The sequence below is a fragment of the Saimiri boliviensis genome, chromosome 16, assembly GCF_048565385.1.
Source record: "Saimiri boliviensis isolate mSaiBol1 chromosome 16, mSaiBol1.pri, whole genome shotgun sequence".
NCBI classification, from domain to species: Eukaryota; Metazoa; Chordata; class Mammalia; order Primates; family Cebidae; genus Saimiri; species Saimiri boliviensis.
The window spans coordinates 6,700,803-6,724,515 of NC_133464.1; the positions used below are offsets into that span (position 1 = coordinate 6,700,803).

Genomic DNA, 23,713 nt, shown 5'->3' on the forward strand with positions numbered 1-23,713 from the left:
ACAAAGAGATGAATGAAGTCCAATCCCTTCCCATTAGATGGAGTTATATAAATACACAGCAAACGTGGATGCGGCTCGCCCAGCATCCAGAAGGTTGAAGCTGTGGCTCTGATGAGGTCTCCCTCCTGCTCCTAACCACACCACAGCATATGATGTCTGATCTATACCGAGTATTTCCGGGCTTTCAGACAGTGAGATTCCTAATGCACTTGGTGTGTGAGTCATGCATGTCAACGTCCATTTCTGCCTGTTGTGTGCCTCGGAAAGTCCAAGACCCAGCCCGCAGTTGGCCAAGGCCTGCCGGGCCGCCTTTGTAAAGTGCTTCGCGCCATCTAGCGTCCAACGGAGGCATAGACGTGGGGCTCCGCGCGGCGGGCACCTGCTCTCCGGCCACAGTGCGGCCGAGAACCACCGCACAGAGCCTCAGGGCCGGTCATTCATTGTGCTTTGGACGTCAGTGGGTTCTGAAAACGTAACCTCCTGCTTAAATGCACTGTTTTTCAGATGAGCCACATACACGTAAAGGCCAGACGACCTTTTCTATCCTATTAGGGACGCAATCAGATGCTGTTTTGCTTTTGCTGAGAAGACTTTGGTTGCTATGTTTTTATCGCCTGCAGCTGCCCTTGTGTGGTTCGCTTTCTCGCAATGAGTCTTTCTTAGGATCCGCTGGAAACCACAGCACGTGTGCATGCCTCCCCGTGCCTGTGTCCTCCATCAGCCTAACTGCTGTCACGCCTCTATATTTTTCATTCTTCTCTTTTTTTTTCTTTTTCTTTTTCAGATTGTCTACAAAGCCTGGCTCTGTTCCCAGTACTTTGAAGTCACACAGTTTAACTGCAGAAAGACGATTCCTTGCAAGCAATACTGTTTGGAGGTTCAGACGAGGTGTCCGTTTATATTGCCCGACAATGACGAAGTCATCTACGGAGGCCTCTCCAGTTTCATCTGCACAGGTACAGTGCCGGCTGGGAGTCCATACACGGCCTCCGGTGGTTTTGCTTTCTTGGGTGATGCTTGTTTGCTCTGCTGTTTCCTTCCACGGATATAACCTTGAAGAGGCGACTGGTAGTTTTCTGCACTTTCACTAATGGAAGCACCGAAAGCTCCCCTCCACTGGTCTGGAAATGATTCACTTGCTGTGCCACGTGGTCTAGCTATAACTGAGACCACAGTTATTAACTGTGCAAAAATGATGGCAAAATATTAGCAATCATTAGATATGCTTCCATGTGACCTAGCATAGGTGACATTCTGCCTGCATTCCCTTTGAATTACATAAGAACAGAAGACATGATAAGGCCTGTGAAATCATGCTTTTCAAATTAGCAAGAAGTTTATGTCTCCTTGCCTATCTTCTTTTTTTTATTTTCTGAGAATTTTTATGTTATTTTATCTGTAGAAACTATTAAGAGCATTAAAAATATCTGTGTGTGTGTGTGTGTGTGTGTGTGTGTGTGTGTTTGTGTGTGTGTGTCCATTGGAGCCACACAAGTCTATCCATTAAACAGTGTCTACTTCTTTCAGCAAATGAGTCAGATTGGGCAAAACACAAATATCAGCACTCCTTTTCTAGATATTTATAAGCATTACATAATTTAAACAGAGTAAGATATAAAGAATAAGACTTTAAAAAAAAAAAAGATAATTAGACGGCAAGAACAAGATACTCTGCCAGGGTGTTGTGACAATCAGAGTTAGGGCTCTGCATTCTCTTTTTGTAGAGACAGTGCTATACGAAGTCCCTGTAACTATGTGGCTTGAGTTGTAGCATGTTTCATTTTCAAGTTTAAGGATAAACACTGTCACATGGGCAGAGAAACATGAAAATTCTCTTCTTACGTTAGACTTACCAACTCCTCTAGAGCAGACTGACATATTAAGATGCTCAACATGAGAATGTATCAAATTATTTTTACATCACGTATTTACATACCTATTCATTAGCCATAGTGTTCTAAGTGATAAGCTATCAGGAGATAGTCCACCAAAGCTCCCACTAAGTACTGGATGAGTATTTCCTTTTTCTTTTTCTTCTCCTTCTTTTGAGACAGAGTCTCGCTCTGTCACCCAGGCTGGAGTGCTGTGGTGTGGTCTTGGCTCACTTTAAAATCCACCTCCTGGGTTCAAGTGATTCTCGTGCCTCAGCCTCCCAAGTAGCTGGGATTACAGGTTTGTGTCACCACACTGGGCTAATTTTTGTATTTTTAATTTTGTATCTTTTTGTATTTGGGTTTCACCATGTTGGCCAGGCTGGTCTCCAACTCCTGACCTCAAGTGATCCGCCCACCCGCCTTGGCCTCCCAAAAGTCTTGGAATTACAGGCGTGTGCCACCATGCCCGGCCTGGATTAGTATTTCTTATGCTGCCCAAGCTTGTGGGAAGAATGCGTGACTGAAGGTCAGGAGCCTCAGCCTTCCTTCTGTTTCTTTTGTGCATTCTCTCGGAGACACCACCCCTTCACTATTAAATTAGAAAGTGCAATGGCCAACCCCACCCCATGTGGATTTGCTGCAAGGATTACAGATAAGAGAGAAGAGCAAGTTATGTCACTAACCAGCCACAGCTGTTTTACCCAGGAAAGTGACGTGTACGGTAATTTCACAGTCCTGTGTGTTATCCTGCTGATTTCATGCTTAAGTCATTTTTTTATGTAGCTCCTCTTTGCTGGAGGTGGGGAGGGAGAAGAAGAGGGAAGGAAGGAGGGAAGGGGGAAATCAGTATCTTCTTGCTTTGAGTTTGAGACAAAATTCACCAGACACAGGCTATTAATTCATATTGAATTTCACATAGAACATTCCACAAATAACTATCAAGATAAGGCCTTCATTTTTTTTATTGAGGGACAATGAGGTGCTGTGACATTAGGACTTCGGAGAAGCTATTAGGTTTTTATGTTCAGGTTGTATTTATGCATTTACACTCACATTGGCTTTTGTCTTAGAGAAGAACAATAGTTTTCAAACCAAGTTCTCAAAGTAGACAGAAAACCCAAATGAAGGACGAGGTGTTTGCATGTTATCTTTTTTAAAAATGTATCTGTATTTGTGAATCTGAAATGTATGTTTGAATGCTCACCCCCTTCCTCCATACGCATTCAAAATGCTGGGGTAGAATTAAATCTCTCACTTCACATGGACAGAGAATGCAATTTGCATTTTTAATTGTTTTTGAGTTTGATAAAAACAGCTTTTTCATAGCCATAGCTATATCATTAAGGAAAAGTGACAGGAAAAGAGAGATTTTTCATCAGATCCAGTGAAAAATGCCATCTCTGTGAGAGGCTCCTAGGATAATCTCATTACTGAACATTTGAAAACCTCACTGTTCTTATGTCACTTTCAATTGGATTAATGGTCATTTTATTTTTAAATTGCTCAAAAATACAGAATAAATTCCGAAGTCATTTTACCTTGAAGTTCTGCAAAGAACAACCTGATAAAAAAGATAATAATTTCAGATTGATCTTCTTTTCTAAAGTGTGACCCATGCCTCTTTGAAGAATTCTCATCTGTGTTCATAACTAGCAGCCATCATTTCCCATCAATGGTTACCTGTGTCCCTTAAGGAGTATACTGATGAGGCCAGATGCAGTGGCTCATGCCTGTAATCCCTATAATTTGGGGAGGCTGAGATGGGAGGATTGCTTGAAGCCAGGAGTTTGAGGTCAGTCTGGACAACATAGCAAGACCCTGCCTCTACATAAAATTAAAAATAAAAATGTAGCCAGACACAGCTGTGTGCACCTGTAGTCCCAGCTATTTGGAAGGCAGGATTGCTTGAGCTCAGGTGCTGGTGGTTTCGGTGAGCTGTAATCCTGCCACTGCATTCCAGCCTGGGCAACATAGTGAGATCCTATCTCAAAAGAAAGAAAAAAATGAAAGAGTGCACTGCTGAACCTGAGCAAGGAGATTTCTACTCCTGTCCATCACAGCCGCCTGTCCACTGCTCATAAGAGTCCCAGATACGGCCCCCAGAACGGCTTTCATCTTGGATGATGTTAGAATAGAGGACAGCTCCCAGAGGGCCACTGGCTAAGCTGTGGAGTGGCTTGTCATGCTTCTAAGGAAACTAGTGAGACATGCACATCTAATTTGTTCCCAGATTTTAAGTTGCACATTTTTGGATGCCCATCTCCTACAAATGTACATGAATTTTTAAATAGTTTACATTATAAATAAGTTTGGAAGTAAATGTGAGCCGTCTCAGGTACCTTTATGCACTTTGCATAAAATGTCTTCTGTACTCAGGAAGGACCAGACTAAATGCAGAAGAGAAATGGAACCACTTTCCTAGTGTCCCAGTTGGCTGCTGATAACCGAAGGCCACTTGGGTGGCCTTAGGTTGGATGGCGAGCTCACAGCAACTTCACATGTTCACAGCAGTTCTGCTGGATGTCTCCTAACTGAGCTGGGTACAGTGAGGATCACTAAACACAGTGACATCAAAAAGAATTCACCGACTTGACCTCAATCTTACCTCCAGCAATTTTTCTTTTTTGAAAAAAATCATCAAGTATTTGATTTCCACTCTAGATGTTAAAAATGCAATTATTTCTCAGTAAGAATTAAAGGAATAGGTGGAGATTCCTTCCAATTCAACAAATTTAATTATAGTAGTTTTCCTGCGGTTTGAAATGCATCCAATTCACAGCTTCCAGAAGGATGGAGAATTCCCTCTAGGATATTGAGGATTCTTCCCTTACTTTTCTTACGTACCTTAAAAAAAGTATTCTGTGATCATATAACTGCATATGGCCTGATGACAGACACTGTCCACGCAAGCATCAGTTTTCTTCAAGGTGCTTCTACTTAGTGGCAAAGCAGTGGCACATGATTCATTTTCTTCAAGTCCATTGTACCCAGCATCTTAGAGAACCTCAAGTTCTTCCTCTCATTGTTTTATTGGCTATATACTAATCCTAGGATTCTTATTATTCACAAAAAAGGAATATCAGCCCTTGGAATCAATGAAAAATTTCTGTAAATGATCAGGAGTTATTTACCATTTTGGTCACACTTATTAAATTTAGTATCTTTTGCATCATTTCTTTATGGCATCCACATTATCATTTTCCAAATATGGAAGTTTTAAATGTATATATTTTTTTCATCATCTGCTACTTTGTGTACCTGTGATCCTTTACTAAGCCAGGAACTTACTTTAAAAAATGAATTATCTGAGAATGCACGTCCATCACTATAGAATGCTCTGATTGAGGATGTTACAGAAGGTCACGACCAAATGTTCTAACCATGGATCTTGATGACAAGGGCATCCCCACAAATATGTTTAATTCCAATCCTGTCTTAGGAGATAAAAGGAAAGACACTTTGCCAGAGATCGCTCTTGATTTTTTTTTTCTGTTAAAGTATAAAACTGACACGTGACTAAAGAAATGTTTTAAAAATTAATTGGAAAGAAATCTTGAAGTGCTGTCAGGGTGAAACATGTCATTTAATGTTAGGCAGTATTGAACTAAAATTTGTCAAGGTGGGTTCTGTTGGGTTTGCAAGCTCAGTTCGCATAATGCGCTGCTATTTTAGAAACCCCGTTGTTTCATCTTTAAAGCGAGGGGGTGGAAGTCGTTTTCGGATTCTACGATGTCAACCCGTCATCGTGGTAATTACGTGGGCTTCCCTCTCCACACTCCCTCGCCTCATTCCAGAGTCCCCTGGAGAAATCCTTGATTGCTTACCTGTAACAGCGAACCAAGCTGAGGAAAACAGAGGCAGCAGAGGCGCGCAGGCTGCGGGTGCTATGGTAACAAACATGAAGAACGTTACCATTTGATTGATAGATGAAATAGACCAGCCACGATCTGCTGCTCTCTGACAAAGGGAAATTACTGAAGGCATCAAAGTAAAAGTTGGTCTGCGGGGGGGTTACTGACAATGGAGATAAAACATGTTTTAAGAATTCTGTGTCAATTCTGCATTCCATTTTTTTTTTTTTTTTTTTTTTTTTTGAGCTGTGACAAGAATAAGGTTATGTTTCTGTCTCTGGGGAAAATACTGTGGGCTGCTGCTCCTTAATTGGCAGGTGGCTGAGGCTGCGATGGGGGGCGGGCGCCCCCCGGTGGCGGCTCTGCGCGCCTGCCGAGTGTCTGAACGGACGTTCACCGCCTGCAGACGGCAGCTTGGGAAAACTGCGCACACCTGCATATGCATCACATCCGAAGGAATTTCTTTTTTTTTCTTTTTTTTTTTTTTTAATGTTTGGCATCCCACGATTTACTTGTGAAGGAGTTCACGACTGCGAAAGAAAAAAACATTCACCAACATTCAGTCCTCACATGACCAGTGAGTTGAGAAAGGTTTTTAAAACACAAAAACATTTCTTTACTGAAGGAAAATTTCAGTAGGAAAAAAAAAAAAAAAAAAAACATCTGTTTCTGTAGATTTTAATTTGAACATTTATGCCATTTTCAATTTATTTATTTTCCCCTGTGTGTGCCTATGTTCAATTAATTTTGTAAAATCATGCTATTTTCTTTTCCCTGCGAATAATAATAAAAAGACCAATGTAGTTATAGCATCATCTCATGACATATAAAATATTTTAATAAATATATCAAAGTTTGGGTCAAAAAAAGAAATACGAAGGGAGATGATATGCCAAGAATAAAATAAAGAAATATGAGAGTAGGTTATAAAACCAAGTAAAATTTAGTAACTTCATATGTTCGTGACATCTTCTTCCATTAGAACACTGTACTTTTTGAGGTTTATTTAAGGTTTGAGTTCAGATCATTCAGACTTATGATTCCTTTTCCTGACTTCTACGTTCATAAAGATCCCAACAGGTCAACTTTGCCTTTGTCAAGAGAATGCATGTAGGGAATGGAGGAGAAATTAGGATGTCTGGATTCCGCCAGTTGCTATGAATTTTGTAAAATCACCCCCTCTATAAGGTCTCATTGCCTCCCCTCCACCAGTGCCCAACAGTACTGAGCCACTGCCGGAGCGCTCAGTGCACAACAGGGTGCTGAGAGCAGAGGCCCGAGTCTGATGGGACCCCCTGTAGTCCAGCCTGGCAGAGCCTGAGTAGCAGCAGCTGCAGAGGAGAATAAGGTTTGACACTTGTCTGTGTGGGAAGAGGAAGACATCTGCCTCCAGCTCACCTGCGTGAAGCTTGTTGGAGAGCCGGGAGAGCTCGTGGCCACCCCCTCTGCCCCCATGCATGCTGACCTCGACAACCTTTGGGGAAATTCTAACACAGTTCAAGTTATCCTTCTGCTTCTCACTGCTATACCTTGCCTGATCTAAGAGGAGAAATGAAAGGCATCGGACGAGGGAGAACGGAGAAAACCAAGCCAGGAGCACGTGCAGGGACAGTTCCATTAGCCTGAGAAGCGTCTGTGCTTCAGTGGGAGGGTCCTGAGCCAGCTGCCCCAGGGAACCCTTGAGGACCCAGCCTGAGCCATGCCAGGGCCTGTCACGAGGTCAGGGGACACCATGGGGGTCAGAGCACAATGCCTGACAGCTGTCTTTTTTGATGCCCTTGAGGGAAGACAGTGACATCAGCCCATACTCACTCGTTAACCTTGCACAGAAGTGGCGCTGTGTCTGGCAAATATGTTCAGGCCTCTGAACCCTCTGGAAGGAGAGTCACCCTTTGCTCAAGCCAGATTATGTGCGCTGCCCTCGGACAGACGGCACCAGCACGTGCACTGCTGAGCTGGTGAGTCTGCTGTCAGATGGAAGCTGAAACAAAACAGGTCGTGATCTTCTCTGCAGCAAGGAGGTGACAGCACACACTCGTGACAAGGGCTTCCCTGCATTTGACGTGAATGAGCGGACTTAGAACTACCGACCACACAGTAGCTGTCAAAGCAGGAAGCCAAAGGAAAAATCTGAATTCTGGAATGTCAGTTTAGGAAGGATATGTCCAAGCGAGATTTCCCAGACAGGTGAAATCTTACTCAGTGAGAGTGTTTACCTGTTTTGTCTGCAAGTGAGACATCTTCGTGAAGAATGTACGCCCACTTGGTAGCTGTTCTGGATACTGGACTACTTTGAACAATGAAATGATGCTATGTGTTTATAGAGTCAATGTCAGACAAACCGAAATTACTGAAGTCTAGTCTGATGCTTTGCTTTTACTAGGATCAACCACTCCTGCAAGACAGTTACAGAAACAAGAATAGCTCCACATTTCCTGGCTCTTAGTCCAGCATTTGTAGTGGAACAGGAAATGACCAGCCAGCCCATCCTGAAGTTAATATGTAGACCATTGTTTCCTTGCTATGGACAGCTGGAAAAACTCAGTCAGTGGGTTAACCGAAGGTGAACATGCCCACAGCTTGCTGTCTTTGCGATACAGGTTTCAGTGTTCTGCAAACACGTCCTGCTTTCTCAACATCACACGTCACATTAAAAATGAGTGTTACAAGCATTTTGGAATGTAGGCATTTTTCTGGTTGAGTAAAGAAAAGAAGACTGTCTGGGATCATTGTTCTCTGGAAAATTTTCTGCTTAGATGGCTAATTTTGTCAGATTGGTTAGTGAGATTCTTAGGATCACACACACACACACACACACACACACACACACAAATAAATTAGTATAAAGGGTAAGAACAGAGAGCAAAAGTTTCTAAAATGTTTGTGTGAATATTATTATGAATCTAAACCACCTTATACTTGTGTTATAGATATTTTATAATATATAATAGATTGTATATAGAGATAATAGATAACATCTATACCATGTCAACATGTATTTACAAAATTTATACATAATTCACATGTCTAATTTTTACATAGATATAATTAAAATATTTAAATTTACAGGTAATGTACATAATTAAAAATACTTTAGGTTTAAAAATTGAGAACAATTTTTAAGCACAACTCTAAAATTAGTTTTAAAGTTAATTGCAAATAAAGAGCGAATTAATTTAGGTATAGCAACACTAATGGAGTAAATGTGTACATTCCCCAAGAAGAAAACTTGAAAACAAAAAGTTCAGTTAGGAAGAAAACTTCTAGAATGCTATTTTAAGATGATGGTTCTGCAGGTGTTATGTTACCGTTTGACGCTACTGTTTCAGTCCTAAATATGGTATGTTGTCCCTTTATTGACCAAATTTATGGGGTTGAAAGAGTGACAACCCCAGGCATAGGGAGTCTGAAATGCCAACCTCACCCCCAGTGTACTCCTGCCAGGAAGTGAGGCTGAGTGAGGCTCATGGGAACTTTCACTAGAATATCCTTTATAGAATATGTCATTACCTGAGAGAGGGAGGGAGGGAGAGGCTTTGCTGGGCTGGCCTTAGGGACGTTTGTCATGTTTTCATCTTTTTTTGTGTGTAAGTGGGCTGAGAAAGCTCAAGGAAGTCCAGCTTCAAATACGCAGGGACAAACATTGCAAGGGAAATGAAATAGTTTCAATTACAAGGGAAATAACTGTGCCAGGATAGGATCTGTTTCCATTGCATAGTAAATTCTTCTCACAGAGGTGATTTTAAGATGTAGCATCCCATTGTGAACTATGAAGAGCTGGAGAAACTTCTGTCTGATCTTGTCCAAGGTCTATGGTATGTGCATATACGCTGAGAGATACCTATCAGCTTATCAGCTTATGGATGGATAGGCAGATAATCTCTCAATCTATCTACAGATTGATAGTCTGCAAACGCCGACTTCAGCACCAAGACTCACTCCTGCCAGGGAGTAAGGCTCACGGGAACCTTCACTAGCACCTCTTCCTTTATGGAGTATGACATTACCTGAGGGAGGGAGGGGGATGCTTTGTTGGGCTTGGCATAGGGATATTTGCCAAGATTTAGTCTTTTTTAGTCTATCTATAATAGATAATCTCTCAATCTATCAACTTATGGACATATAGATGGATAGTCTCTCAATCTATCTATCCATAAGTTGATAAACATCTCTCAATGTATATGCACATATCTTAGACCTTGGAAGAGATCACATGGAAAGGCCAGTTTTCAAGAACTGGAGACAAAAAACAAAATAGTTCACAGTCACCACCTCTTCATTGCTGTGCCGATATGATAAATAGGCCATTTCACTGCATGAACATTCATTTTCACTGGGCCCCCTGGCCACGCAGCTCCAGGGCCCTTAAGGTTTGACTTCAGAGTTACGTCCGATGCCATCAGTGAGTAGGAACAGGTCCTGTGGCCACGCTCAAGTCACTGGGACTACAGTATTTGATATTACATACTGTTGAAATATTTAAATAAAGTGTGTTATACTTATGTTTGAATTGGTAAGTCGTGCTCATGATGCAACATCCAAAAGACCCAAAACAGCCAAGATGAAGTCAACGCCCCCAGCCAACTGGTGGCCGATATCCTGGTGACAGATTGATTGTCCTGTATTTACTCAGTTCCTGACGAATGGCCATTTAGGTTATTCCTAGCTGTCTGTTATTAAGTGCAGTTCTGAAAGGCATATTTTTGTTGCTGTATCATTTACTACATACAGCCTGTGAATTTTCCTGTAAAATAATTGCATACCAAGAAGTAGACGGATGAGAGATTCTGCGTGTTCGTCATGTGGGAGAGGCTTTCTATGCAACCCATGTTTGGCACAGATCATACTCCTTGCTCGACATCCTAATTCCCTTAGGAGAGGCTCCAGGCTCCTTCAGCTGCCTCGATTTGACCTGTTTCCCCCTTCCCCAGCCTCATTCATCATCACTTCCCCTTTGGGACCCAACACCCCAAATGCAGCCACCCAACATGCAAAGCCCCACTGCTTCGGACGCCCGTCCCTCAAACCTTCCTCTGGCTAATCCTGGAGCAACTGTAGCTCCCAGGAGGAGGCCCTTCCTGACCCGCAAGTGGGACTTTGGAGCAGGTGTGCCCAGAGCGCCGTGTGCTGCTGCTGCTGTGATGCTCACTGGGCTGCATTTGCATCACAGGCCTGCTTGCCTGTCTCCTTCCCCTTTTGGTGAATTGGGTTAGGGTAAGAACTTATGTCCTCTGGAGTGTCCATAGGACACCAAAAAAGTGCCTGACACATTGTCAGTAAGCAAACTTTGATGAGTTCATTAATGAGTAGAGCGAGAAGAAGCTCCAAGGTGGGAGGTGGTGCTCAGGGCAGCAGTGAGGGTCACCCACGCCCTGCACTGCTCGCAGTGCTCCTGCCCGCGGGCATCTGTGGCAGTGTTGGGGACGACAAGGTCGCTGATGGTTGGATGCACTTTAACGAAGTGTCCTCCCTTGGGAGTCAAAAGGAAGCACCTCCGTGTTTCATGTCAAAGCTGCTTTTTCTCTTGCATCTCACTCTCCCGTCAATGCAGTAGAGAGGCTCCTGCTGAATGGAGCTCATACCTCCGTCACACAGCTCCATCACCTGGAACGCTGGAACCTAAAACAAAGGCTGAAAAGTGATGGGGCCTCTAAGTTTACGGAATTTACATTTTGAATGGACGTACCTAACGGAGTGTCATGTGTTCAACTGTGTCTCCTGCTCTCCGAATTCAGATGTTGACATCCTAACCCCCAGCACCCCAGTGGAGCTCATCAAGTGAAAATGGGTCGTTAGGATGGGCTCTAGTCCAAGGCGATTCGTGTCTGTGTGAGTCTACCAGGGATCCCGTGACAAAGTCCCATATGCTGCAGGGCTGGAGCATAAGAAATGAATGTTCTCACCCTTCTGAAGACCGGAAGTCTGAGATCACGGTTCTGCTCCTTCTGAGGCCTCTCTCCTTGGCCTGGAGACACTGCCCTCTTGCTGTGTCTTCACATGGTCTTGCCTCCATGCCAAAGTATCTTTGGGGTTTCTCTGTGTGTCCCGTAAAGACATCTGTCCTACTGAATTAGGACCCACCCTAAAAGCCTCATGGCACCTCTTAAAGGCCCTATCTTGAAATACATTCACACATCAGAGTACTGGGAGTTAAGGCCTCAACAGGTAAATTTTTGGAGTACACAATTCTGCCCATAACAGCATACTTATAAAAAGGGGAAATTTGGATATAGACACATAGAGAGAAAACAATGTGAATAGATGTAGGAAGAAGACGACCATCTATAAGCCAAGAAGAAAGGCCTAGAAAGGCCAGAGCTTTCCTGAAAACCCCCAGAAGGGGAGCAAACCCTGCCAACACATTGATTTTGGACATGCAGCCCCAGAAATGAGAGGCTGAATTGCGTTGTTTAAGCCCCCAGCATGTGGGCTTTGTTATGACAGCCCAGCCCTGGCAGAGGAATACACTGAGCAATGCCTTGATGTTTTAGAATAAAACAGACACATTCAATTATTTGTTCAAGCAAAGAACAAATTCTAACTCTTATATGAAGACAAATTCTGCGTGCCTCAGAAGTTCTGGAGGATTAGAGAACAGGAAGCAATAAAAAGGAATTATAAAGGCATCGAGGGAGCTCAGCCAGCAGGATTTAGAGGGTGATAATTACGCAGAGAGAGTAGTAATGAAGAAAGGGTATTAACATTGCAGATAGTCTTTAATTGTAAAGTAAAATTATTTTTGTAAATTTGGTGGATCTCCTTTTTAAAGAATCTAGAAGCACAACCAATTTGCAATGCTGCTGTGTGTGCTATGTCCCATTAATCATGGTTTTTATAATTGGAAGACTTCAGACCTAAATCTGAAAAACCATCATCTCAGGACACTGCAGGTAGGGAATTTTTTCCTCTGAAAAATCTAGCTACTCTCTGTCATTTCTGTTCAATATTGCTGAAAATCTGAAACTGCACTAAAAAATAAAATCTGCTTAAAATGAAAGAAAAAAAAGACTAGAAAAATCTCAAAACTTGCCAGATGAACTCTCCATCTCTGGAAAATTTTTCTTCCACTTGAAATTGTATTTGTTCATCATTCCTAGCCTGATTTTATAGGTTCGTATTTGAGGTTTTGAAAGGAAATATAGACTAATACTTTTATGTAACTGTTTTATTTTATTTCTGGACAGCTTTCAAATTCTCAGCCTTAATCTTTACCAGAAAAATTAGTTTCTATCTCCCTTCATTTCCATCATTATTTCCACAAAGGGATTAATCATATTTTAAAGGATAGAAAAATTTCCATGAGGAACCTTCAAATGTATTAAAACTCATGAGCTCCATCAATTTGCACACACACAAAAGCAAGTGTGGACAGACGATTAAAGAATTCCACATGTAAAATCACAGAGCTGTAGAGCTAGAAGGGGCCAAGCTGCTGCCCAGCTCCAGCAGGTGGGTGCCATGTTGTTTACTGCAGACTGCCAGCCTCAGTCTGAAGGGAGAACACAGAAATCACAGCAGACACAGTAAACAGCTTGGAACATCCGACACGAGTGAAGAAGCTGGCAGGGACTTTCTTAGTCATATTTGTCTAATGTGGTAGCTCAATCATTAAATTTAGCAAATAAGTAAATTTGAAGAATAGGGAAATTAAGTAGCTTTCCCAAGTTCACAGGAAAGCACACAGGAAAAGCCAGCACATCTGACTTCCCACTTAGCTTGGTGCATGACTTTTTTATACTCTTTTAAAAATAAATAGATCTTATTTTGCATATTTAAGGTATGTTAACATATACAGTATGATGATATAAGATACATTGTCTTGGTCCATTTTATGTTGTTATGACAGAATACTGGCGACTAGATAATGTATAAAGAAAAGATATTTGTTGCTTAGTTTTGGAGGCTGGAAAGTCCAAGGTTGAGTATCAGCTCTGGTGAGGACCCTCCAGGCGTGTTGCAACATGGTGTCGGGTGTCACTTGGAGAGAGCATGGGAGCATGCCTGCCAGCTCAGGCGTCTCTTCCTCTTCTTATAAAGCCATAGCTTCTACCATCAGGCCCCAGTCTGATGACCTTATGTGATCCTAAGTCCCTTCAAAAGCCCCACCTCCAATCAACATATAAATTTGAGGATTGTTTCCAACACAGTTCTACTTTTAGTTCTTTAAGGAACCTCCACACTGTTTTACCTTGTGATTGTACTAATTTCCATTCCCAACAGTATGCAAAAGTATTTGCTGTTCAACACATCCATACCAACATCTATTGGTAATGACTTTTTGAGTACGGTCATTCTTGGAGGAGTAAGATGCTATCTCATTGTGGTTTTACTTTTCATTTCCCTGATGATTTGTGATGTTGAGCATGTTTTCATATGTTTGTTGGCCATTTGTATATCTTCCTTTGACAATTATCTATTCATGTCTTTAGCCTACTTTTTGATGGGATTGTTTGTTTTTTCTTACTGATGTGTTTGAGTTCCTTTTGGATTCTGGATATTAGTCCTTTGTCAAATATATAAGTTATGAAGATTTTCTCCCGCTCTGTGAGTTGTCTGTTAAATCTGCTGATTGTTTATTTTGCTGTGCAAATGCTTTTTAGTTTAATTAAGTCCCATTGGGGTCTTAGTAATGAATTCTTTGCCCAAGCTAATAACTAAAAGAGCTTTTCTGGTGTTATCTTTTAGAATTGTGATGGTTTCAGGTCTTAGACTTGTCTTTGATCCATCTTGATTTAATTTTTGTATGACGTGAGAGATGGAGGTTCCAGTTTCATTCTTCTATATGTGGCTCGTCAGTTTCCTCAGCACCAATTATTGAGTAGGGTGTCCTTTTCCCAACTGATATTTTCATATATTTTGACAAAGATTGGTTGGCTGTAAATATTTGGCTTTATTTCTGAGTACTCTGTTTTGTTCCATTAATCTGCATGCCTATTTCTATGCATACCATGCTGTTTTGGTAACTATAACCTTGTAGTATAATTTGAAGTCGGGTAATGTGATGCCTCCAATTCAGCCAAGCACTCAAGATGAATGATCTCATTGTATCTTCACAATGTCTATGTGAGGAAAGTATGCTTGTGGGTCAGGACTCTTGCAAGTGGCAGAAATCAAACAAAAATGGAGTTAAACAAAAAGAGTCTCCATTAGTTTATACATAATTGAAAAATTCAGAGATAAACATCAAGGTATATTTATCCCTAAATAAGTAGATGATAAGTAGATAGATAGATGACAGATAAGATAGGTAAATAAGTTGAGATATATAAAGATTTATTGATGTAGAGATGTACATGGAGAGATTTGATATAAATATGGATGTATCAATACAGCTCTCTCTCTCTCTCTCTGTCTCTCTCTCTCTCTCTTTCTCTCTCTCTCTCTCTAGTGCCAGCTCCAACTCTAGCTTTAGCCCTCTTTCTCCCCATCCCTGAGCTTTACATTTCTGTTTGTTAGATTATTTCGGCAGGAGATACAGGTCTTAACCTCTCTGTTTAGAAATTGCGCAGGAAGCTATCACCTCATTTCCAATAATTTTCATAGATACATGACACTGGAGTCTCATGCCTTGATTTGCGCTGCATGCCCACACTTCAGCGATCACATAACCCAGGAATGGAATTCTCTAATCGGTCGGGTTAGTCAGGGGCCCCTCCTGCATGGGGGAAGGGTTAGATTAATCCCACTTGAACTGCATCCATTGAACTGGGAAGGACTGCTCCCCAAAACCATATCTGTGTGCTTTTCCCAGAAGGGGTAATAGGTGTTTAGTAAACTAAACAACAGCTGCCCGCTACCCTCTGCGTCTTGCCATTAGTGAGACCAGCAGTGCCTACATGAGTCTCCTGGCAGGTCTCCTCTGGTAAGTGGCTGAGTAAAGCCAACCCATCCTTGTTTTGTTGTTGTTGTTGTTGTTGTTCATGATAATGATGCATTGCAAACCATCTGCATTTTTAACACGCTGTTTTCTGTTCATGTGCTGACTGTTCTAGACGGTAAAAAATGGTCTCTTTGAAAATATTGACCATTTTGTTTAAATATCCTAAAACGCCACAGCATCTTTCTGCAAAGTCATATTTATTGTAATATTTACGCTAAAAAAAATCTGTGCTTAATCATTTAAAAATATTTAGTAAGTGCAGATAAGCAAAAAGAAGATAAGGAAAACCTTCATCTACCACCAAGAGGAAAATGTCATCTTATACCATTAATAGAGTTTCAAACCATTAAGTATGCTTTCACAGAATAATTTAATTTAATGACTGAGTAATAGTACAGCATATGAGCATAATATAAATTGTACAAATGTTTTACTAATTATAAATTTTTTTCGTTTTTTTGCTACATAAAAAAATGTTAGTGAGAACATATATATACATACTTATTTCCATGTACTTCCTATGTGTTTCTTTAAAACAGACTTGAATTGGAGTGGAAAGGTCAGAGGGTATGCAGAAGCTTAAGCCTTTTGATATTTATTGCCAAAAATATAACTACTTGGATTCTCACCAGAAGTATATTATATGGCTCATTTTCTTACTCCTTCGCAGACATACGTTATTATGATTAATATTTCCTTTTTATAAGTAAAATATTCCACATCATTATTTTGTCAATTCTTTAAATATTTGTGTTTAAACATTTTACATGGTCCTTTTTATTTCTCTCTTATCTTGCTTCTTAAGGTCGAATTGTTCATTCAGTACATAATCCTCTCTTCTCTCTCTCTCTCTCTCTCATCATTAGCCATGCACATTCTCCTTTTCCTGCATCTGTATTTCTTATAAGAACACAGAATTTGCTGGGTGCGATGGCTCATGCCTGTAATCCCGGCACTTTGGGAGGCCCAGGTGGGTAGATCACCTGAGGTCAAGAGTTTAAGGCCATCCTTGCCAACATGGTGAAACCCCGTCTCTACCAAAAATACAAAAAAAAAAAAAAAATTAGGCATGGTGACACCAGTGTATAATCTCAGCTACTCAGGAGGCTGAGGCAGGAGAATCCCTTGAACCTGGGAGGCCGAAGTGCCAGTGAACCGAGACTGTATCACTACACTCCAGTAACAGAATGAGACTCTGTCTCAGAAAAAAAAAAAGTAAGAATTTTAAGAATGTGTCTTACTCGCATGGCACAGAGTGACTGATGCAGCCAATGCTGTGAATGCCATGTTGCTCAGAGGTTCCTAGGACCCCAGCTTCTGCATGCCAGCTTCTGTCATTGCCTCTGGGAAACACATACTTCAAACACTAATTTATACTTTTTTTCCTATTTGCTCAGTTTAATAGGTCTTCCAAGCCTTTCAGATATGTTTTTTGAAATAAAATGTAATATGCATCAAGACAGGAAATATCTAAACTATTATAATAATGACTACTTTTGTCATTATAAAGTCTTTAGGTCCTCTAAGTAAGAGTTCCAACTGAGTGTTAAATTCTGTTATTAAAAAAAATCAGAATAATTTTCTGGTATTGTATCTTTTATCATTTCAAACTTTTTTTTTTTTTACTATTTATTGAGCATTATCAGATTACTTTGCATTATGTCAAAACCTTATAGATTCTTGTGTCTTCAAATATAGGTGCAAACCAGTGACCTCTGAGGTCAACAATTGGAAATCAAAACAGAGAACTAATCCAAGGAGCTGTCAAAATGAAGTAAATCATAATTATGCCACTCTACCTGGCCCTGTAACTAAAGGAATAAACAATATACTACCTGAGACATTATTCTGTTTGGCAACTGACATGCTAGAATCTGAGCTAATTAACTATTTTCTATGAATCAGTGAAAAATATGCATAACTATAGCTTTCTTTTCCATAGAAAGCTGCAGTTCTAATGAATGGTATCCTCTTCAAATGAGCTACACCCCATCCTCCAAACCCTACCTTTCTTCCTCAGAGATGTCACTGTTTCCAACATTTTTGTAATTTCTTGTTGAAAATTGCTATAGTACTTTATTTTCATTTGATTTTCTACCTGAGATATTAAAACTACTGGAAACCCATTCAATTCAAGTTTGAAAAACAAAGGTAACAGATTATTCTAACTAACATTCTTTTTGCAAATTTTAATATTGACTTTATAATATTGAGAATGATTCTCTTATCTGTTCTATAACATTTTCTGACATATTTGCTTTAAAAGATCACTGTGCTTCTTCAGAGGCAGATTACTAATTTATAAATTAATAAAATTTTAGCATTTGTTTTGAATAACAACATTTTGATTAAAATTACAGCTTTTTATTTTAATATTTAACATTTCCAAAACAGGCATATCATATTGGGGAAAATAATTTTCCCCTAGGTATTGAAAATAAGGCAAATTTTTGTAGTCTGGGTCTATTTATGAGGTGTTTACGTGCCTTGAAGCCATTAGCTTGTCCTGTGTATGTGTGAGTGTACACAGACATTGGGATAGTTTTGTATGCATTCTGTCATTACACAGAAAGTCTGGTTTTCTTTTTAAAAAGAAAAGCAGGAGATGGTCTTTGTACTCTACATTGATGGATCAAAGCATTAGCAATACTGTCTCTTCAATTACAACCTATGGGTTGAGATACTGCAGCCACAGAATGATTTCTATTGTTTCCTGTTTTCTAGGGCATTTTCTTTACAGAGCTGTAGTCATCAAGGATTTCCAATTTAAAAATGACTGTGGGCAATATACTAAAACGGTAACACTGATCTACAAAATGTGGGCCCCTCAGTGCCATTTCACAGAGAAAAATAACAGAAATAAATAGAAAGAGAACACAATAGGTGATGTTCTCAACAAGGAACATACAAATTCCCTTTTGTGGCTTCTTGGGCAATGATGTGAATAAAACAGTCAGTGCTGAGCTAGCTAGCACTCAACACAAAGACACACAAATATCTACGAGAGATCCAACTTATTTACATCCTCCTATAATATAAATTCACGTGGACTGCTTAAATGATTTCAGATTCCTAATGTGCTACTCCATGAAATTCCTTAGGCACCCTTCCCGTTGATGAGAGTAATCTAACCTGATAAGTAAAAGCATCTTGCAACACTAGTTGGTTCATAGTGATAAGAGAGAAAGGAATTGCATTTTTATTCCTTTCCCAGCTGCTGGATATCTCCACTTGGAGTCCCTGGTACTTGGTAACTTATCAGAGTAGGAAGGAAAGACACAAGTCATTCAATCCTGACAATGCCCACTGCCTTGAATCCTGCCTTGCTTGGTGCAGATGCAAACAATTGAGCTATAGAGCACCGACCTCTTCCGCAGGAAGCCACATGACTTTCCTGTACTCCATCCTATAAAGTCCAACCACCATTAAGACAACCCTCTAAGGGTTCATTAGATGGGGAGGAAAATTAAATGATATATTTGGTGAATGTGCATTTTCTTTGTCCATGATTTTTTCTCTATTTTCTTATAATACATTTTTCATAATTAAAAAAATTACTCTGTGACCATTTTGGGGAAAATAACAATGTGAAATGTGATATTTTGCAGTGTGTGTTAGGTTTCTGTTTAGACTATAATCTCTCTGGCTGCAGACAGTCTTTGTTGTCCTGGTAAAATACTGGAAAACTTTAGGAGCATTGCTTGAGGAAATTGTCTGCTTAGCTTCAAGACATTTCAAATGTGCAGTTTATTCCTCAACTTAGCTTATGGTCTTAATGAATGAGTAAATTCCCTTTTTAACTTCTTTGCCATTTTAATGTGGGCCTTTGATTTTAATTTCATTTAGTATCATTTTTCAGTTTTTAGAGCAATCTATATTCCATCTAAGTGCAATTAGCTTTCAGCTCTGGAGGACTTTTGCATAATCAGGTCAGTATGGGCTTTTCTTAAGAGTTTGTGTCACTTCCCTTCCTGATATGTGTACTTGTTTTTTTTATTCTTAGGCTACATCTAGGTGCTTTATGATCTAGTACATTCAGTTCATTGCAGTACCCTCTAATATCTCAGCGTATTGGTGCATTCATCATTCCTTGCTTCCTTCCTTTGTTAAACAAATTTGTATTGCTCATTTGTAAATCTTCCTGTCCACATCCGGCTGGGTATTGTGAAGGACTCATCCTTCCTCTCATTAATTTCAACTAGAAGAAGACCAATATAATTCTGTTAATATTAGTTAGACATAATGATGCTAGCCTTTATTCATCATTACAGATCTGATACATCTGTCCCCACTACTCCCAAAAACTACTGGTTTATAAATGTATTCCTTAATTACTTAAAATTTGCCCTGACTTTAAAAAGATATGATAAAAATTATGAATGTATGGATATTCAAAGTTTGCAGAATTCTTTCTGCAGATGTTCACTAGAATTTGAACTTTTTTTTCTAGGTTTCTTAAATTGGCCCCTCATTTTACATTGTTTTACTTTCCAAATTTTAAAATAACCCTAGAAAATTAGCAAATTCTCTAAAGATTATTTATTTTATAATTTTTTACCTTTGAGGAAAAAAAATAGTCACAATTTGGATCCTGATATTTTTAATTTTTTCTCAGTTATTTTTAAATAAATTATAGATAACATTCATGTGAAATCACTATCATAGCAAAGATAAAATGAAGACATATTAAAGTCAACATAGTAGTTTAAAAGATCATTTTCTGCAACATTAAATTTGGATTTATATGATGGCAAAAAAAAAAAATGTTGTCTTGGTGATAAGTAAATCATTGCATTTAAATATGGGTGTGGCTTCTAGTCCAAGCTGACAATCTGAAGGCAAAATTTCACCTCCCATCTCTCTGTAAATCTTAATTATGATTGAAGGAAAAATCATAAAATGCAATATATTCACAGAAGCCATAAAAGCTGGAAAGTGGGACACTATGATAACTTTTCACGGCAGAAACCACAATTACTCTTTCAACAACCTAACAGAACTGACCCGATAGTTTAAAAAATAAAAATAAAAAGTATAGAAGAGAAAAGACAGGTGCCAGAGTTGAGACTCTTCAGCGTAAACTCAAAAAAAGAGCAGAGGAAATGAAATCATTCTTCCAATAGGACCCGTGGGTGATCAGGATTTGTTTTGCGGAATTACTGGGAGAAAGAGAACAAGAAGGGCCAGGAATTACCTGATAGGTTAAAATGATAAGCACACATCTGAGCTGCTCGGCCGTCTCCATTCCCACACATGTGGGACGCTGTTCACTCCATAAAACCAGGGTTCTCCTTCCCACAGACACGGAATGAGTGCATGGGAGGGAAGTCGGGAGTCTCATGTTCACTCTTCTTTTCACTTCCTTTTGGTAGCACTGAGAAGGGTCCTGCAGTGGGTCAGCTTGTTTCCCATTCCCTCACCCTGAGGAGAATTCTGCCTCTTGGGGAGACTTGACAACTAAAGGTGATGAGAGAAGAGTATTGTGTAGAAGAACCAGGATCCATCCTATAGAAGCATTTTGAAGAAAATAAGACAGAACCGAAAAAATCACAGAGACAGAAGTGGTGGAAGGCCTGAAGAGGTGGGAGGAATTTGATCCCAGTGACCTTCTCCCTGGTTTATGCCTGGAAATATGCTATGTTATGTGGCAGAAAGGACATTACACATGAAATTAAGATTGCTTATCAGATGACTCTAAAATGAAGTGATTACCCTGGATTATTCAGATGGTCCCAATATAATCAAGAAAAAAGAAGACAGAAGAATCAGTCAAAGAGATGAGACAGAAGGAGAGATCAGAGAGATGGGAAGCGTGAAAAGGGCTCAGCCCACAGCTGCTGGATTTTATGATGGAGGAAGGAGACATGAGCCAGGAAACGCAGGTGACCTCCAGAAGCTGAGAATTTCCAACCGACGGCCAACAAGAAAATGGGGACATCAGTATAGCAACCACATGGAATTAAATCCTGATGATTTTTTGAATGAGCTTGGAAAATCAAATCCCACACCTTGATTTCAGCATGAAACCCAGAGTAGATAAATCATTTAAATCAACCCAGACTTACAGAACTATGAGATAATAAACGGATCAATTAAAGCTGTTATGTCTGTAACAATTTTTTATAACAGCAAGGGAAAATGAATACAGATTGTGATGCTAAAAGTAGAGTGCTGACGTAACAAATAGAAAAAAAAAGTGGGCGGGGCACGGTGACTCACGCCTATAAACCCAACACTTTGGGAGGCCGAGGTGGGCGGATCATGAGGTCAGGAAATCAAAACCATCCTGGCCAACAAGGTGAACCCTCATCTCTACTAAAAATACGAAAATTAGCTGGGCGTGGTGGCATATGCCTGTAGTCCTAGCTACTCGGGAGGCTGAGGCAGGAGAATCACTTGAACCTTGGAAGCAGAGGTTGCAGTGAGCTGAGATCTCACAAATGCACTCCAGCATGGCAACAAAGAAGGACTCCATCTCAAAAAAAAAAAAAAAAGAAAGAAAGAAAAAAAAAGAAAAGAAAAAAATATGCAAGTGGAATTGAAACCAGGCAGTGGAAAAGGCTGGAAAGAAATGGTGGAACATGATAGAAGAAGTCCAGTTTGCCTTGAGCAGGCAGTTCGTAGATACAGTAGTCCCCACTCATCTGTGCAGGATGCATTACAGCATCCCCCAGTGGATACTAAACCCCATCAAACGCTATGTATAGTTAGTACCAAGCCCTATGTACACTATATTCTTTCAGTCTGATAACCAAGGCAGCTACTAAGTGAGTAATAGGAGGGTGATGTGTACAGTGTGGATACACTGGCCAAATAGATGATTCATTTCCTGGCCAAAATGGAGGAGGATGGCATGAGAGTTTTTTTTCACACTGCTCAGAACAGCATGCAATTTAGAACTTATAGATTATTTTTTTCTGGAATTTTGCATTTTAACATTTAGGGACTGTGGTTGGCCACAGGTAAATGGAAACTCCAGAAAGCAAAACCACAGGTAAAGGGGAACGACTACTGTGCATGGTTGTTAAAGACTGCCAATGAAGGCTCCATTTTAATGGAGGGTGGAAGTACTTTATACAGTGTCAGAAAGTTCAACAGAATAGTGTCCTGCAGCTGCATGGGAAGTGGAGACTGTTAAGTGTTAAACCGGTCTACTTAGCTGAGGAGATTGCTCAGTGAAGTGTTGAAGGTATAACCTGATTTATTCTTGCTGCTTCTGGTGAAATGCAAAAGGAGATAACAGAATCCGTTAAACAAAAAGAATCCAGGATTTAATGGTTTTGGAACATCAGCCTATTAAAATGGCAAAAGATACAAACTTTAAGAGATTGCTGTCAGGAAAAGCTCCTTAGACAAATAACTGAGGGTATAATTGTACAGTCTTTACTAATACTTCAGAAAGTTTTAAAGGTCAAAGCATGAAGGTACACAGAATCTTCTGAGAGATTAATAGTGTGAATCAGAGATCCCCTCAGTCATCCTGGCAGTAGACAAAAAGAGAGAAGGGATTACTTAGAAAAGATCTGTGGAGAAACATCTTCTCTAATGCTCTGAATCCCAGGGACATTGATGAGACTCTCAGAAAATTGTGAAGAATTTTATTTCAGCACAAACACTGCCACCTTGGACTGAAAGGGGCAGAGGCAAGATGAAATGAAGAAAGGCTATTGGGCTCCCAAAATTCCACCAGCAGGAAACGTGCTGATAAAACTTGCTCATATGTAAAAACATGCTACTCTCCATCATAAGAGGAATGGTAACTCAGAAGGCTGATGTAAGCCCAGAGGCTGTGGCTGAGAACCACCAAGGCCTGGAAACCTAATGGAATTTGTGCAGCTGGATTCTAAGGTTGATTTGGATTGGATCCCCTGTCTCCATTTTCTCTTTTTTTGGAAGCAAAATGTCTGTAACTATTATTCTATGCCTGTTTACCATTATATGTTGGTAACAGATAAGTTTTTTGCTTCACAGATAGAGGGGAGTTTTGTCCCAGATCATATTATACCCAGATTCATGTCCATACTTCATGTGGGTGATTCAGATAATAAGATTTGGTGACTTTGAACTGATGCGAGTTAGAGAAAATTTTTTCACTTTGAGTTGATGCT

General features: G+C 40.1%; 1 protein-coding gene across 2 annotated transcripts in view; it reads left to right on the forward strand.

The window, feature by feature from the left end:
- NALF1 (NALCN channel auxiliary factor 1) overlaps positions 1-23,713 on the forward strand; it is a 668,969-nt gene that overhangs the window by 629,537 nt on the left and 15,719 nt on the right. For both annotated transcript variants that reach the window (XM_039473387.2, XM_003928241.4), the window contains exon 2: positions 785-956. In XM_039473387.2, the coding sequence (XP_039329321.1) occupies positions 785-956 (172 nt within the window). The remainder of the gene's footprint in view (positions 1-784; positions 957-23,713) is intronic.